Here is an 18,751-nt window from a genome sequence, read left to right on the forward strand (position 1 = left end):
CAAATATAGCATAGGACACATAATTCTTTTCCTGTCTTCGTATTCCAAAGTAGATATTTATCTGAAAAATAAAATTTTCTCTCCCCTCAGAAGTATTCAGAGAAAACACTTTCTGCCTTCCTCTCTTGCCAGCAAGCACAGGAGGAATTACTTTTCTGATTGGTAAACTTTCAATCATTCACTAAGTTCCTCCTGATTCCAGATGGCAGTATCTTCTCTGAGCATGTTCTTTGTCACAAGTTCATCTAAGTTGAAAAAGACTCCTTCAACTCAAATGAATGACTTATTACATGCCACCCTACCTCACTCACCCACACATAACTTCAAAAAGTGAGAGAAGCGGGAATCAAAGGAAAGATATTAAGCCCGAGTTTCTCCAAAGGAAGGGAGCCAACAAAAGAAAGAGGTGACACAGTGGAAAGAGCAGTAAAGTCTGGGTTACTTTTGATTGTTTCGAGTTTGACATACCAAAAAGCAGTTGGAAATGAGGACTTGTACTCCAGGAAATAGGCTGGGATTGAGAATTCGATTTGGAATCCATGCACAGAAAAGTGATTGACAAAATTATTATTAATGTTAGGGCAGTGATAAAGATTATTTCAAGTACATATTACTCCATTATTTAGAAGTAGTATCTATCAATAATGATAACACCACACTAATGCTTGAACTTGACATTGAAAAAAGTTATACCCATGAAAGTTGTGTCACCAAATTTGAGAATATCACTATGGACACATAATACCTAAAATACAGCAGCTTAACTAAATATCTGTTACCCTTTCACATCTTTGCTGATGAGCATTTGATGAGTTTAGACTATTTAACTAAACAGATTTATTTTGTTTCCAGATGTGTTTTATTTGTATTACTTAATAACATGCTTTCCAAGGCACTGCTACTTTTAACATTCCATTATGTAATTCATCCACAAGTTGACTTTATATAAACGGTCTTTCTGGCTAAGCGAGCCCTACCTATAGGGATTATGACACTCAATTAAAAGCCATATCTCATCGAATTTATAGATTACTACAGAATGCATACCTTTTGTTACTTGGGAGCAGAGAGAAGAGACAGGGATCATTAATATTAAATTTGTATATTCCAAGGATTTATTATATAACTTATAATAGGTTCTCCACATACTAGTATTTGTTTTAGTTGTACATGGCTAGATCATCAATATTACTTTTCATAGGATTAGAAGTCTACTTTTTAGTGAAAGGTAATTGCTCTCATTATGGAATGTTATAGTCCAGTAATAAAATTCAGTGTAGCATTAACTGATTTGATAATCCAACACGTAATTACTAAGTGTCTATTATGTTTCAGGCATAGATTGAATGATGGAAATAGCAAGAATAATAAAACATGATTCTTACCCTCAAAATCTAGAAAGCATTATTGTATTATGGCCTAGGCTTTGGATTCAGTTTGTGATGAGTTCAAATCCTCACTCTGAAAATGGTTACGCAAACCATCTGCATGTAACTTCTCAAAGTCAGTTTTTCATACATAAAATGCAGAACAACATATAAAGTGTTATAACAGCCCAGAAAAGAGGGAGTGTCAAAGTGGTGTTAGGAGACAGAGGTTGGTGTTCAAGGCTGACCTTCAAGGTCAGAAGCCTTGTGGGGTTAGTCTTTATACTGAGAGACCCCTACATGTCAAGAAGCCAAGATATGTTCTCTAGCTATTTGATGAATGTAGGTTAAATTACTTGGACTGGGGTCTGGGAGAGATGACTACAGTTTAAATAATTGTATGCAGTGCATTTGGGTGGACGTTGAGGAAATCAACCCTATTGGCTATCAGCTAAGGTCTCCTGTCATTTTTCATACCTGCCATTTCTGAGCTCTGAGTGTTATGAGGGTTTCATGGGTAGCTGGGCTATCTCCTCAGTTATTTACCTTTAAATATTCTAGGCTTCACTTTCTTTTGCTTTGTTCCATCAAATATCACATCTCCATCTACTCTCCATTTTCCAGGAATTCACTGAATTTTTTCATCTGTTAGAACCCATTCACTTTTTAAATTGTTTTGAACTTATACATTTTTATTCCTTTAATATAAATTTAGTGGAGTTTTAGAAGAAATGAGAGATTAAAATCTATGCTTAATACATTGCATTCAGTGCTAAATTTCTGTGAACCTCATTTAAAAATGAGATTCATTTTCTTTTATGACAGAACCTTGAATTATTTTGACATAGGGTTATTTCTGTCTCATATAGATTATTTTGCAGTTTGGAAATCCACTGCATAATCTATGCCTCAACTTACTTTGATGTTAATATTATAAAGCATAGATGAGAAGAAATAGCTTTAAGGGTATTTTTAAAGTATTACCTAATTAATTACAGTGCATTTCAAGATGAGGAGTCTATCAGTTCTTTCTATTACATTCATATTAAAAACCCTCTTTTTTTCTTGTCCTCCCTTCTAAATTGCTATTCCACTTTGGAGAAAATGCTGGAGGTCAAAGAGCTTCTGCCAGAGAATATTTCTTAGCTAAAAGAGCAAGTGGTTTACAGAGGAAAGTGAGGCAATATCTTCTGTAGTATTACTAAAAGTTAAAATTATTCCAAACTAACTGAAGAGCAAGAAAATACTGCATGGATAGTAGTTTTCTTCCATATCATGCACGTGTTCAAAAATCTATTGCCTTGATTGATAAGGCTGAACACATTGCTCTTATCTTTTATTCACAGGGGAAACCCACCAAACTCTGGAGAGGGGGAGGAAATCATCCATCTCAATTTATCTCACTTACAGGAAGTTTGCAAAAATACGGAACTCCTTCAGCAGACTACTACTTGTGACTTTTCTCTCTTTTTAATATATGCAATGGCTGGAGATATAATCTATGCTGATATCAAACATTCATCTTCAGAACATTCATCTTCACGTCAGAGATCTGGTAAGTTGGATTTAGACCTCTTATTAAAATTAAAGTTTTGTTTTTAATCTCCCTTATTTCTGTCCTGTGTCTGTATTTGTCTTACCGGAATTAGGAGACTGGATTCAAAGCAAAAGTTACTGAATGCAAGAATAAGAGTGAATGTTTTTAATGACACCAAGTGTTATAAAGTTAATTGTAACTTTAGTCTTAATATGTAGAACTTTGCTTTTGGTTTTCATAGAAGTTTAGAATTAACGACTATCTGAGTAATAGAATATGTTTGGAACATGAATAGATAGGCACACAGCTAAAGATAAGATTGTAACCTTAAACACAAACCACCTCAGAAATAATAGATTTTCAAATCCATTGTATTTTTACATGAAACCTTAGGGAAATGTCCATGTTGCATTTATATTCTCTTCTCTAGGGTAAGAATTTTTATATTGTAAAGTTTATAAAAATGTTTAAATAACTTAAAGTCTCCTCATGGTGCTTTGTCCTTGTGGAGTGGATCTGATGTTTTGCTTTTCTATTATTTCCCAAGAATGTATTTTTTTCTTCTATATTTATGCGTTTGCAGTTTTCAGGTGGATCTGGTGAGTTGCTTTCTCCAGTTGCAAGAGTCTGTTATTTTCTGTGTTTAAATATTCTCTCTCTTAACTTGTGGAATAGAGGCTTTTCTGCTTTATTTTCTCAATAGACTGGGAGCTTTCATTTTATACGAGTTAACAGAACTTCGTTTGAAAAATAACATGGACTAGAACCTTACTCTTATTCCCCCCATTCCCCCCAAATCTCATATAATTGGTCCATTTTTCCAGAGGTTATTTTAACTCAGTTCAAGCAACAAAACCAGTATTTTTGATTCTACATTCCAGGATTTAATTTCTTCTGTTTGGAAAGAGCATTACTCTTTTCCTGGTTTAAAGATTTTGGGACAACATCTTTAATGCTGTCCAGTCCAATATTCTAATCTTAAAAATGAAGAAATATGAATATATAAAAATTAAATTATCTACCTGCAGTCACGCTTATGACCAGAAGTCAAATATCATATTACTCTTTCACTGCATGTCTCTGTTGTGGATAAACGCAACTTCTGTTCTCATGTGTCATATCATTGAAGAGGGAAAGAACTATTTGATACATTGGATTGTAATGTCCTACAGAGTCCTACACAATTATCCCTGGTCTTTCTCTTCTAACTCGGTAAATTTCACTTATTTTGCTCTGGTTGTTGGCTTTCTCTTGCTCTTTAAAATTACCATATTCTTTTCCATTTCAGAGCCTCATATGTGTTGAAACCCTCTCCCTAATCTCTTAATCTTTGTATACCCAGCACCTCACACAGTACTAAGTACATAGCAGGCAATCGATAGATGCTGGGTAGGCGGATGAATAAATGGATGACTAAATAAATGGATTTCATTTGTACTAAACACTTTAAATATTGTAGGTTCATCAGTTCTCCAAGATATAAAGCAAAGAGGGCTATCACCATGACACTGAGTGAAATCTCAGTAACAAAGTATGATTCCACTGAGAATATCCCAGGCTAAGATTCAGAAATTCATGCCTTTATAACCTTTACTTCAGGGGCCTAAAAGAATGACCTAGTACCCCTTATATTAGTCCTTTCATGAACTCTGATGCTTTATTCTCCAGCTTTTTAAGTCTGTAACCCCAGTTCTTCACACTAGAAATGTGTGTTGGGATATTATCACATTCTTCTGGCGATGGCCTTGACTGGTATACTTTGCATTGTTTTGCCTAATAAAAGAAAATACATGGATTTCTTTTAGTGCTTTGAGAATTAATAAATTCTCACTAAAGATGCTTTACTTAATAACAATAATAATGTGGACAAAACACTCTATAATAGGATTCCACTAAATAAACACTCAGGTTAATGTCTCGACACTTGGTTTTGTAATTGGTTATATTTCAACATCAGTTATAGTAGTGCACTCTCAGTATATTGTATGTGTGTGTGTATATATCACATATCTAGTGGAATTGATATACTGTAACTATTTGGGATAAGAGCCTATTGGTTTTAACTATCAACCCAAAGCTAAAAATGCCAGTTTCTTTTTATGATTTATTTATCTTTCAAGTACAAGAGATCGAGTAGATAGTGAACACCGTACTAATTTTGGTAGTCAAGACACCCAAGGTACAGTCTCAGCTCTGCTATCAGGTAACTGTGTGACTGTGGACTTGAAATCCCCATTTTTAACATGCGAATGTTGGACAAGATTATCCCTAAAATTACTTTTATTTTAAAATGTATGATTTTATGCAATTACAATTACATGTCACAGGAAACAGGTGTATTGTATAAAGGAGGAGGCATGAAAGAACGGATCAATCCAAATAAGCGAGTGTTGTCAGTAAGCTTATTAGAGACTGGAGAATTTCACAGTCTTATATAAAAACTTAGGGATACAGAGAGTAAATTATAGTTAAGATTAATACTGAGGAATATGTATGGTAAATCAACAAGGAAAAATTTACATCTATTCACAGTTTTCTAGGTCACCCTTTTCACAAACCAGGGGACCAAATATGCTGTGTGTGTGCGTGTGTGTGTGTGTGTGTGTAAAAGGAAGCTGGATCTACATATTTCAAAGGAAAGTAACTCAAGAGCATAACTGACAAAGTTTATTCAGCCCTTCCCTACCTCTTACTACCTAAGGAATTATTTACTGGGCTTATTAGTGAAATCTATCCAATTTTATAGATTCTCACCACCATGGAATTTTCCTGAAAGTCGAATGTGCAATGATTATCATCCTTCTTGTAATAGTAACTGTGCTGAGCATTTTTGGTAAGTAATTATCAATACCATTTATCTATCCCAAAGTATTTTAGCACCACCTATTGTAATTGTGTTTGCTGTTCAAGTGGTTCCTATACATTATAACTTCACAAAAAGCATGAAATTTGATACACAATTAAAATTAGAGATTTTCCATAGAACTTCAGATTGTGATATAATACATATTATGGATTCATTTCATTGATAAAGAGATTAGATTTATATTTTATGACCAAAATCATAGAGTGCATTTTATGCACAATGTATTTCCCAATGCTGTTGATTGTGAGTTATACACCATCTTCTCTGAAGCTGCGGTCAATGAAAGCAAATTAAATAATGAAGCATATTTCTGTTTAAGCTTACCCATATTAGTTACTCCTGGACATCATCATCAATCTTGTATTCATGGATGGGAAATTTGTCTAAAATCAATCAATTCAATCAAGTATTTTAAAATTATACTCATATACTGTGGATATAGCTAAACATAGTCCAATTTCATGTGACAATTATTTAAATATTTTATTGAATAAATGCTTGGAGAAAAACTCCCAGATGATATATATATTCTAAGGAATTCAGATTTCCAGATTAAACCAAACTCTAGAACAGACAAATGCCGTGTCTGCCTATGTTGCCCTTGTGAATGATATTAGTAATTATGAATGTCATTAGTAATTCGAGGTCAGTAGGCAGAGTCATAGAATTCAGAACTGAATGGGGCTCTAGAAATCAGCAAGGTCAAACCTCCAGTTGAGGTGAACAGTCCAAAACCCAGAGTGATAGGTGGTTTGACTAGTTTAATGTAACTAGTCAATGGCTGAATTGGGGCTTTAACATTGAGGGGAGGAAGCAAAAATACTTAGCATTAAACATCTCTGTTAGGACTTCCCTGGTGGTCCAGTGGTTAAGACTCCACGCTTCCACTGCAGAGGGCATGGGTTCAATCCCTGGTCAGGGAACTAAGATCCCACCATGTCAGGCAGCGGGACCAAAACAAAAAACAAGAAACCATCTCTGCTATGTTTCCTTTTGTTATAAGATAATAGATTTGTTATCAAAACAGTTTTTTGTTAGTAAAACAGATTTGTTTGTTACTACAATAGATTTTAAAGATTTAATTGCCTAATACACACTATTGTGACATTATAAATTACCAAAACTAATTTCAGTTAAGTGGCCATCAGAAAGACAGCTGTCTTCTTCATGGTCGAAAAATACTCTGGGCTCACCCTACCCTTCTATGTGTACAATTTACATGCACAATCTCAAAAGGAACAGAATCATGAACTGAAGTCAAAACACATAAAACCCTTTCCATGAATCAAGTGATACCTGATACAGTGAATAAGAACTCCCAAAATACAAGCTATCCAAATGAGGCTTATATCCAGAGCTGGTTATTTTGTGTTTATTAAAATAAATATGAAAAGTCCGAAAAATAAAAGTGAGTATCCTTCTGGTCCCAGGTCATATTTTTCCAATTCCCCTAAAGTTAGCATTAATAAGGTTAACAAGAATGCTTGCAAAGGAACGTCCAAATCTTGGAAAAAGTAATGTTTTTCCCTCTAAATTTTTTTTTTTTTTTTTTTGTGGTATGCAGGCCTCTCACTGTTGTGGCCTCTCCCATTGTGGAGCACAGGCTCCGGACTCGCAGGCTCAGCAGCCATGGCTCACAGGCCCAGCCGCTCTGCAGCATGTGGGATCTTCCCGGACCGGGGCAGGAACCCGTGTCCCCTGCATCAGCAGGTGGACTCTCAACCACTGCGCCACCAGGGAAGCCCCCCTCTAAATTTTTAATCATTTAAATTACTATGGAGTTTCCACATTAATGAACTTCAGAGTCTCTAGAACCCAATGAATTTCTGCTTTGTATTTAATACAGAAAATATGTTTCTTCTTTTATTAGTTATCCGGTTCAAATCTGCAAGACATACTAAAGTAAATAATGAATCAAAAGAGAAATACTGTACTGGGCAAAATAAATCTGAAACAAGCACGTCAATAGGTAATGTTATTTTATATTGCCTAATTCCTGAGTAAACAAGTATGGACAGTAGTGTGGATTTTACTTGGGTATATCTGAATAAAGAGGAGATTCCTCTACCCCTACAGAGGGATGGTATAGATCATTGTTTTTCAGGGACCTATTACAGTCCTTGACAAAAATATTTAAAGATCCAAGACAAATGAGAAAAATAAGCTTATATAATGAGCTGTAAATGAATTTAGAGGTATTATATTGGAATAATTGCATTTTCTTCTTTTGGGACATGTGCAGGCGCAGAATGTAATCAAAATATTTTCATTCTTAAAATTCATGATCATATCAGGTAGTTTTTTGTCCATTTTTAATGTCATTACATGTAAAAAACTGTAAATGGTAACCTTTATCTTGCTTTCTCATCTGAATGTATTTACCTACTTTTTAAAGTCGAGAAGACACTCAGTCATTTGTCCTTTCTGTTTTCTTTTTCTTTCCAGCTGTTTTCTTTATTATTTTTAATCCGTTAATTTAATTCTATATTGAAAAACGATATACCTTTCTTTTTTTGAACATGCATATATAATTCTATTAGACAGACTCACCAGTCCATGTTATAGGATACATTCAAATTCTAGGAATTCATTAAAACTTTAAAATAGATTTTGATGTTCCCAAGCCCCCTTGACCACATTCTAAAAACTTTAATTTTTTTTAACTAGTGAGACTATGAGGACAAATTCTGTGGGACATTATCCCCAGAACAAAAGCGTATTACTGTACTCCTATACCCTTGATACAGGTGGTAACAGTGGTATTTAATAAAGCCTCTAGCTTTAAATTCTGTCTAACTTGTTTTCTAATCCTTCTATTGTTACAGATAATCCTATCTATAACAGGCCCTAGAATCCTAGTTTCAATCCAGCAGGAAAGGATACCAACTCTAAATTTGTTTCATCTTAATAAAATAATATTTTGTTGATTTGAGTCCTCTCCCTCTTTTTCTTGATGAGTCTGGCTAATGGTTTATCAATTTTGTTTATCTTCTCAAAGAACCAGCTTTTAGTTTTACTGATCTTCACTATTGTTTTCTTTGTTTCTATTTCATTTATTTCTGCTCTGATCTTTATGATTTCTTTCATTCTACTAACTTTGGTTTTGTTTGTTCTTCTTTCTCTAGTTCCTTTAGGTGTAAGTTTAGATTGTTTATTTGAGATTTTTCTTCTTTCTTGAGGTAGGCTTGTATTGACCTATGGTCAACTAATCTATGACAAAGGAAGCAAGGATATACAATGGAGAAAAGACAGTCTCTTCAATAAGTGGTGCTGGGAAAACTGGACAGCTACAGGTAAAAGAATGAAATTAGAACACTCCCTAACCCCATACACAAAAATAAACTCAAAATGGATTAAAGACCTAAATGTAAGACCGGACACTATAAAACTCTTAGAGGAAAACATATGAAGAACACTCTTTGACATAAATCACAGCAAGATCTTTTTTGTTCCACCTCCTAGAGTAATGGAAATAAAAACAAAAATAAACAAATGGGATCTAATGAAACTTCAAAGCTTTTGCAAAGCAAACTACAAACAAGACAAAAAGACAACCCTCAGACTGGGAGAAAATATTTGCAAATGAATCAAAGGACAAAGGATCAATCTCCAAAATATATAAACAGCTCATGCTGCTCAATATTAAAAAACAAACAACCCAATCAAAAAATGGGCAGAAGACCTAAATAGACGTTTCTCCAAAGAAGACATACAGATGGCCAAGAGGCACATGAAAAGCTGCTCAACATCACTAATTATTAGAGAAATGCAAATCAAAACTACAATGAGATATCATCTCACACCAATTAGAATGGGCATCATCAGAAAATCTACAAACAACAAATGCTGGAGAGGGTGTCGAGAAAAGGGAACCCTCCTGCACTGTTGGTGGCAATGTAAATTGTTACAGCCACTATGAAGAACAGTATGGAGGTTCCTTAAAAAACAAAAAATAGAATTACCATATGACCCAGTAATCCTACTATTGGGCATATACCCAGAGAAAACCATAATTCAAAAAAACACATGCAGCCCAATGTTCATTGCAGCACTATTTACAATAGCCAGGTCATGGACGCAACCTAAATGCCCATCAACAGAGGAATGGATAAAGAAGACATGGTACATATATATAATGGAATAGCACTCAGCCATAAAAAGGAACGAAATTGGGTCATTTGTAGAGACTTGGATGGATCTAGAGACTGTCATACAGAGTGAAGTAAGTCAGAAAGAGAAAAACAAATATCTTATATCAATGCACATATGTGGAACCTAGAAAAATGGTACAGATGAACCAGTTTGCAGGGCAGAAATAGACACAGAGATGTAGAGAACAAACGTATGGACATCAAGGGGGGAAAGTGGCCAGGGGGGTGGTGGTGGGATAAATTGGGAGATTGGGATTGACATATATACACTAATATGTATAAAATGCTTAACTAATAAGAACCTGCTATATAAAAAAATAAATAAAATAAAATTCAAAAAATAAAAAATAAATAAAATAATAGAATAAACTTAAAATATGTGAAGTATAACTTAATAGAACTAGTCAGCCATCATTCCTAATTCTTTGTCTACCTTCTCTGTATTTTATTTCTAGGACTTAAATTAGATGTTCGATAGGCCTTTGCTTTCTATCTTCCATTTCACTTAACCTCTCATTTTTGTCCTCATGATTGTCAATTTGTGCTGAATTCTTGGCAATGTTTTCAGATATACCTTGTGGTTCACAAATTCTCTCTGTTCCTGTTTCTAAGCTGTAGGCTCATTCACTGAGTCTAATTTGAATGATTATAGTTTTCAAACCTAAGGACTTAGTTTCAAACCCTCCAGTTAGCTTGTGATAGTCTCCTGTTATCTGATCATTTTGTAATTTATTCTTTTATTTCTTAAAATAATGTAAACATTATTATTTATGATACATATAATTATTTAAATATCTAAAGTCCTCAGTGACCAAATCTCTTGTTTGTATTTCCTGCTAAAAAATGTTGGCTTGTTTTTTAAAGTATTTGATTTTTTAAAATTTGACTGATCCTGATACATTTCTCCAAAAAGTGTTGATTTTTCTTGGTATGGTTTGATTCATTTAAATTTCTATTTTGGGGGCAGCAGTTTAAATCTCAAGTCAGTTTTTTTTTCTTTTTTTTTTTTAATTTTTATCTGTAATCTAGCTTCCACATTCATCAGCCAGGGACTTAGAAAATTTTTATACACAGCAGTTGATGCACACCTTTTGTTTATTTCTTTTATGGAATTTACTCTTTATTTTCAACATCTGTAGTTGCCCCCAATTCTGTTCTTTGGTTATTCAGACTAGAGAGACTTCAAATTGTCTACCAAAATTTTACTCATTCTACATGGCACCAACATTGGTCTGTCTTAGGCTAAAAGTTGTAAAAACAGGAAATTTCTAAATTGTCATACCTTATTTCAAGTGTCAGCTACTCTCCAAAATCTGCCTGCTTTTTTTACTCTTCAATGGCTTCAAGTCATTGTGTGTATGTATATGTGTGTTTTTAAAGAATATTTATTTCAGGGGACAATAAATTATTGGTATGTGTAGGATACCTATGTGTCATCATCTAAATCTACTGGCAAATATTATAAATTAGATCTATTTGTTACCAGCACATTTTTGGATGCCAGGATCCATTTGTACATGGGTAGATCATGAGTTTGTGGGGACATCTATTACACAATTTTTTCCCAAGAAAAATTCTTCCAGTGTGATATATAATTCTCAAAAGGTCTGGTTCATTGGCAGACCACTAATTAAATTCTCTAATTTCTACTTTTCCTCCAAATTTTTATCTCCCTGAGGCTTGGATGTCCATTGCTTTATCCTAGTGTCTGTGCATTGCCTAGCTGATAGAAAGCGTAATATATTTTTAAGAGAATTAAACTAAATGGAGAAAGAAAAAAGAAACAAGAAAGAGAGAAAGAAACAATATACACATATTGCAATTCTGTTAATCTTTATTTTTTTTCAAAATCCACCTGGAGGAAAGCACTTACTTTTGTCAAAGAAAGCTTAGGCCATAATTTAACACATTTTGAGAATCTTTAATTAGTATACACACAGTATTAGGGATACAGTCGCAAGTTCCTTTTAATTACTTATCCTTTTTCCTTCCAGGTTATTTCAACTCTTCTACTGCTAGTAAATCATGCCCCTCTGAAGACTGGAAGCTACATGGGGGGAAATGTTACTGGGTTGCTAAAAGTGAGAAATCTTGGAATGAAAGTAAAAATGACTGTGTCATGAAAAATTCACATCTCATGGTGATCCAAGACTTCATTGATATGGTGAGATATAAAATTTGGAGATTATAGCATCCTTCACAACTGCAATATCTTTGTGTTACAAATTTGAAAATTTCTGTGAAATAAATTTTTTAAACCTCATTGCTATTAACTACACAATTATTGGTTGAATGAATCATTGAACTATATTATTATCTCAGGCTTTTTTTTGGCTAGGTATAAGAGGAATTCATTTGGTATTATATACCTAAGTTCTTCTCTACAAGGGACTCCACTGCTTACCAGATTTCATTTTAAATGTATGACATAAAATATCTATCTCATCTCCCAAGTTTAACCCATTGCTCACAAAGGTTGTAATCAGATTGCATGGCAGCTGAAATTAAAGATGATGTTGGGGGAAAGGAAATACAGCATAATCCTTCTCATTAGGTTTTGCTCTTTGTTGAAGAAAACAAGTATTTTTCTAGCTCTGGCTTAATTTAGATTGAAATTTTGCTACAAGAAGGTTGGACACTAAACCTTCTAAATAAGGCCAGTATTGATTTTATTTTTATAAATTTATTTTTTATTTTCTGGCTGCGTCGGGTCTTCGTTGTTGAGCGCGGGCTTTCTCTAGTTGCGGCGAGCAGGGGCTGCTCTTCCTTGCGACGCACGGGCCTCTCATTGCGGTGGCTTCTCTTGCTGCGGAGCATGGGCTCTAGCCCTTAAAGCCCATTATGGTGATCAATTATACACGTGAATGCAACAAGGCAAACACTGATAGAACTGAAAGGGGAAATGGATAAATCCCCAATTATAGTTGGCGATGTCAACACTCTTCTCTGAGTAACTGACAAAACAAGTAGATAATAAATAAATAAATGAATCTGAACAACACTATCAACCAATTACACCTAACGGATTTTACAGAATACTATCCAACAACAGCAGAATACACATTTTTTTCCAAGGAACTTTCATGAAGACAGATCATATTTTGGGACCTAAAAATTTACAAATACAGATATCACACAGGGTATGTCTCAGACCATAACAAAATTAAAGTGCAAATTAGAAACAGAAAGATGTTTGGAAATATCCCACACATTTGAAAGTTAAACATCCCACTTCTAGATAATGTATGGGTCAAAGAGGAAGCATCAGGGCAAATTTTTTTAAAGCATATTTTGAGTTGAATGAAAATAACACTATAATGTCAAAATTCATGGGTTTCAATTTAAGCAGTTTAGAGGGAAATTTATAGCATCAAATGCTTATATTTGAAAAGAAGATAATGTAGAATCATTACTCTAAGCTTCTACTTAAAAAAAAAAACCTATCAGGGCGAGAGAGAGTCATGGGCATATACACACTAACAAACGCAGTAAGGTAGATAGCTAGTGGGAAGCAGCCGCATGGCACAGGGATATTGGCTCGGTGCTTTGTGACAGACTGGAGGGGTGGGATGGGGAGGGTGGGAGGGAGGGAGACGCAACAGGGAAGACATATGGGAACATATGTTTATGTATGACTGATTCACTTTGTTATAAAGCAGAAACTAACACACCATTGTAAAGCAATTATACCCCAATAAAGATGTTAAAAAAAAAAAAAAAAAAAAAAAAAAAAACCTATGAAAAGAGCAAACTAACCCAAAGAAAGCAAGCGAATGGAAGACTTACACTACTCAATTTCAAGTCTTACTATAAACCTAAATTAATAAATATGGTATAGTATTGGCAAAGAAGAGAGTTATAGATCAACAAAACTGAATAGAGAGGCCAGAAATAGACTCACACAAATATAGTCAACTGATTTCTTTTGACCGTAGTGCAAAGATAATTCAGTGGAGAAACACCATTCTCTCTTTTATATGCCTAATGACTATTTTCCAACAAACAGCTTTGTCATTTAGCATAGGAGTTAAGCTGCATGTGACAGAGTTCCAGAATTGCTGTAGCTGAAACAAATGGATGTTTGCTTTCTTCATTGAATCTAAGACACTTTCAATGATAAGATGTATCATTAGTACCCTTAAAAGAAATAGTGCAATTAAAAAGCAAAAACGAAGCTGCCAATGAAACTACCATAAGCCATTAGATTGTTCAATGTTTCCAAAGTCAAAGTGTTAAAATAGGGGAAAGATCTATCTTCGAATATATGTAATAAGTTATGTCACTCACACTGTAGTCTAAACTGCTATGAGATTTCTGCTCCCATCAGTAGGGTGCTGTGTCTACTTGTTTCTGATTGGTTCACCACTAGAACCAATCACAGTTCACAGTCTAGCCATCAGGGGAGAAGAAAATGATGAATAGAAGGATATGAACTTACTCTTTAAATGCTGAATTAGAATTTCAGTATTTTTTGATTCTATCCCATTAGTCAGAAATTAGGTCAGTCACATTGTCACACTTTGCCAAAAGGGAGGCTGGGAAATGTCACCTTTATTATGGCTGGCCATATACTTTGGCTCAGGGGTTATGTCACAGTACAAAAAGAGATATTAAAAACCTATGGGGCTTCCCTGGTGGCACAGTGGTTGAGAGTCCGCCTGCCGATGCAGGGGACACAGGTTCGTGCCCCGGTCCGGGAAGATCCCACATGCTGCGTAGTGGCTGGGCCCGTGAGCCATGGCCGCTGAGCCTGCGCGTCCGGAGCCTGTGCTCCGCAACGGGAGAGGCCACAACCGTGAGAGGCCCGTGTACCGCAAAAAACAAAAAACAAAAAAAAACCTATGAACAGGGCCTTCCCTGGCAGTCCAGTGGTTAAGACTTTGCCTTCCAGTGCAGGGGGTGTGGGTTCGATCCCTGGTCGGGAGCTAAGATCCTACATGCCTCCTGGCCAAAAAACCAAAGCACGAAACAGAAGCAATATTGTAACAAATTCAATAAAGACTTTAAAATGGTCCACACCAAAAAAATCTTTAAAAAAACCAAAAACAAACAAAAAAACCTATGAACAGTATGTGTCCCATCAGCTCAGAGATTGCTTTCTTTCTGTAACTTTCCCTGTGTATTCTCTTGCTTCTAGATATTATTTCATACTTGTATTTAGTAGTAATCATTAACATTTATGCAAGGAGCATTTATTATGTGCCAGGAAGTGTTTAATAATATTATTATTTATTAACAAATCAATAATAGCTCTTTGAGATAGTACTATTATAATCTGAATTTTAGTGATTGGAAAAATACAGAAGTAAAAAGATTGAATAACTGTGCAAAGATGTGTAGTAGTAAATAGTAGTGCTAGGACTCAAATCAGGGAGCTGGACTCCACAGCTTTGATATCTACTAACATTGTACGTAATTGTTGTTTAGCAGTCATCCCATTGAGTTGCAGTAAAATTTCCCTCCACTGTGATCTATTTGAAAGCATGGAGCATGTCTAACCTGTTCATTCCCAGCTTCTAGTGCAGTGCCAAGCACATAGAAGGTGCACTTGCGCTATTTTTCTTGCATCTGTCAGAATCACTTTGTTTCATGTACCATTTCCTATTCTCTTTAGAGTTTCCTATGGCGGAACCTACAGGCTTCAGCCTCTTATTGGGTTGGTTTGAGGATCCCTCCTGGAGAGGAATTATGGACCTGGGTGGACAATAGCACTTTTGACCCCCAGCTGTAAGTTTTGTTGCATTTTTTGTGGTTTTAATCCCATATTGTATGTGACAAGATAGAGACGTTTGACATTGTTGGCCCTGAACTGATAGAACGGGTATAAATTTCCTACACTCTGATAAATATTTCTATAAAATGGTTCACACAGAAAGTTGAGAAAGAAAAGAAATCTCCCTCCAGCCACTCAGAAGATTTATGTGAGAAACAGGATTTGCCCCACTGCCTGATTTTGTCTTTTTATCTAAAAGGTAAATTAGCAAGTATAAACTCTCTTATGAGTGCACAGGTTTAGTTTACGAAACATAACTTCCTGCTTATTTCTTACAGTGATCAATTTTCAAATGATAAAAAAGTCAGAGGTAATATTTTAGCTATCTCTAATGAACTATGAACTTCTCTGGAGAGAGGTTTTGAGAAATAAAGCTAAAAGTGGGAAGAATTGCTCTACCCATCATACTGTTGTGTATTTAAATTGTTTGAATGATTATGTTTTCACCAAAAAATTAAAAAATATTTCCTTTTAAGTCTCTTGACATATGCATATATTCATGGCTGACGTAAAGGTAACCATTTGCTTTCTTTCTATAGGTTTTCAAAGAAGAAAAAAAAGCCACGGACCAGGAGTATGAAATGTGTCCTGGTGTCTTATACCGAGATAACTGAAGAAAGTTGTGAGAAGCATCATCAGTGGATTTGTCAACTGTAATCCACTCGGCAGAAAATTGGTCTCCATCTGTCTGACTGAGAGACACCACATGAAGCTTGAGCTCAGATCATAAGAAAGTTCAGAGGGTTGCATGTGTCCTAGAGGGCTGTGTGTGTGTGTGTGTGTGTGTGTGTGTCCATTTATGATTCATGTGGGTATAGTAATATTTCTCAGAAGTGTGGAAAGGGCAATAGAGAAAATGTTTTAGAAAATGAGTAGTTATGATGAATAGATTTTTACATGTGAATGATCAATGTAGTTATTCAATCATCCGTCTTGTTTTGCCAGTATTTTTGGAACTTCAGTCTTTATCTTTTCTGCATCTTCCCTCTATGATATCCTTAGCTAATCACCTACATTCTCATGATTTCAACTACCACATACAATGCAATGCCTATCAATGTTATATCTCTAGTCCAGATCATTCCCTGATCACTAGACCTGTATACCGTCCTGCCTGTTTAACGTAGCAAATCTACAATCTCAAAGGTACTCCGATCTCAACATATAAAAATAATTCATTAAATTTCATCATAAAAGGAACCATCTTCCAGCACTCCATATCTCAATAAAGGACATGCCATACAAGACAATTATGCCATCTATAAACCAGCTGTGGTCTTGTTATAACCCTCTCTTTCACACACAGCTCTAGGCTGCTATCCCCTTTCCATCTCATATCACCAAGTTTTACTTATTTTTTTTATTAAATCTCTCTCAAACTTGTCCTCCTCTCTCCATCACCCCTTTCACGATCTTAATACAAAGGTACTAAAATATTAAATAACTGCAATAACAACATCTTCCTGTTTTACTTTTCTTCCATTTCAATCATTCCCTGCCTTGAATTCTGTGATGTTTTTAAAAATATATACTGACAATGCAATCTTCCCTTTAAAAAATACCACAATATCTTCCTTATAATAATACCAAATTCCATAACATAGCCTAGAAATCCCTATCAGGTTTAACCTTTCCTTACTTATTCTGTCTCTTCCTACACCAAACACCCAAACTCTCAGGACCACAACTCCATTAAACTAATTTCTGGAACTCATGCTGTATTTCACCACATTGCCTTCACAGAAGTTGTTCTCTAGACCTGAAATTCTCCTTCTTCTCTTCTCCATCAGGTTACCTCCCAAATATTCTCTATATCTCTGCTCAGTTTTTAAGACCTTTTCCTTGAGCTCCATGACAAGGTCAAATATTCTGACATTATATTCCCCTCCCCAGTACTTACCACATTTTAGGTCTTACCTATACAAGTCTTTTGAGTGAATATTTGATTAATGTCCTCTGCCCTCACTTGACTGTAAATCACATAAAGACCCAATATCTGTTTTTATATTTTTAGTGCCTTTTAAATTACCTACTACATAATAACTACTCAAAAAATATTTATTATATTAAGTTTTCTCTAAGAGATCACAGAAGTAAAATGCTGATACGTGGCTAGGGAGATGGGGTGCAAAAGAAGAAGACTCAGCTGATGGAGGTCTAATTGTTAGGTCATTAAAAGTCAACTGAAGGGGGCTTCCCTGGTGCCACAGTGGTTGAGAGTCCGCCTGCCGATGCAGGGGACACGGGTTCGTGCCCAGGTCCGGGAAGATCCCACATGCCGCGGAGCAGCTGGGCCCGTGAGCCATGGCCGCTGAGCCTGCGTGTCCGGAGCCTGTGCTCCGCGGTGGGAGAGGCCACGGCAGTGAGAGGCCCGCGTACCGCAAAAAAAAAAAGTCAACTGAAAACCCAAGTATTTGTCTGCTCTGTGACTGATATAGAAAGAGAATCCTATAAATACCGAAGAAGTTTATAAGAAGGGTTAAGTGCTTCAAAGACAAACATTTTTGTGATGTTTATGCTCACCTCTTTACCTTGATTATATCCTTACAAGTTTTCTTTGTATTATCTCATAACACAAACCACCTTATATATGCTGAGTTGGACATTGTGTATAAACTGGTAAGCAAAGCATTTACATTGTGGCATGTTGGTACTACATCCCAACAACAAAAAAACATGTTTTATTTTATGGACACAGTAGTGTTCATAAAACAATTATGAAGGTCAACAAAGAACACATGAAAGTTTAACAGAACCCAGTGGCCAAGAAGACTCAAGGCAGAGGTTATAAGACCATTGGTGCAGCACAAGGAAATTGATTTGTCCGTATGTGCTGACCAATGTCAGAGTGGTGTCTGGTGGCAGGGAAGCCCAATGATTGAGTAAAAGGAGCTCTTTGGGAGCAAGACCCAGAGTGAAGTTATGACAAAATGAAAAGAAGGGAGATAGTGAGGGAGAATAGATCACAGCTGAGATAGGAACCAATAAGGACAGAAGGGCCCTATAGAGCACTCAGGAAAAGAGGGGACAGAAAGACCAGAACTAGAGAGTGCTCAG

The 18,751-nt window shown here is 35.5% G+C and overlaps 1 protein-coding gene across 1 annotated transcript; it reads left to right on the forward strand.

The window, feature by feature from the left end:
* The first annotated feature begins 2,799 nt into the window (after positions 1-2,799).
* LOC115840973 (killer cell lectin-like receptor subfamily F member 1) lies at positions 2,800-18,508 on the forward strand. The gene is made up of 6 exons (XM_030834483.3): positions 2,800-2,922; positions 5,651-5,737; positions 7,641-7,739; positions 11,916-12,085; positions 15,536-15,648; positions 16,234-18,508. The coding sequence occupies exons 1-6, from the start codon at positions 2,850-2,852 to the stop codon at positions 16,349-16,351; spliced, it is 660 nt and encodes a 219-aa protein (XP_030690343.1). The 5' UTR covers positions 2,800-2,849; the 3' UTR covers positions 16,352-18,508.
* Positions 18,509-18,751: the final 243 nt, after the last annotated feature.

The sequence above is a fragment of the Globicephala melas genome, chromosome 10 (assembly GCF_963455315.2).
Source record: "Globicephala melas chromosome 10, mGloMel1.2, whole genome shotgun sequence".
Taxonomy (NCBI): domain Eukaryota; kingdom Metazoa; phylum Chordata; class Mammalia; order Artiodactyla; family Delphinidae; genus Globicephala; species Globicephala melas.

What these genes read in the sequence shown, in the direction of transcription:
- LOC115840973 (XM_030834483.3), top strand. Translation starts at nt 2,850, where the DNA reads ATGGCTGGAGATATAATCTATGCTGATATCAAACATTCATCTTCAGAA. An exon ending in TCCAAGACTTCATTGATATG is followed by an intron (nt 12,086 to 15,535) that starts GTGAGATATAAA and finishes TATTCTCTTTAG; the next exon opens with AGTTTCCTATGGCGGAACCT. An exon ending in AGCACTTTTGACCCCCAGCT is followed by an intron (nt 15,649 to 16,233) that starts GTAAGTTTTGTT and finishes TTCTTTCTATAG; the next exon opens with GTTTTCAAAGAAGAAAAAAA.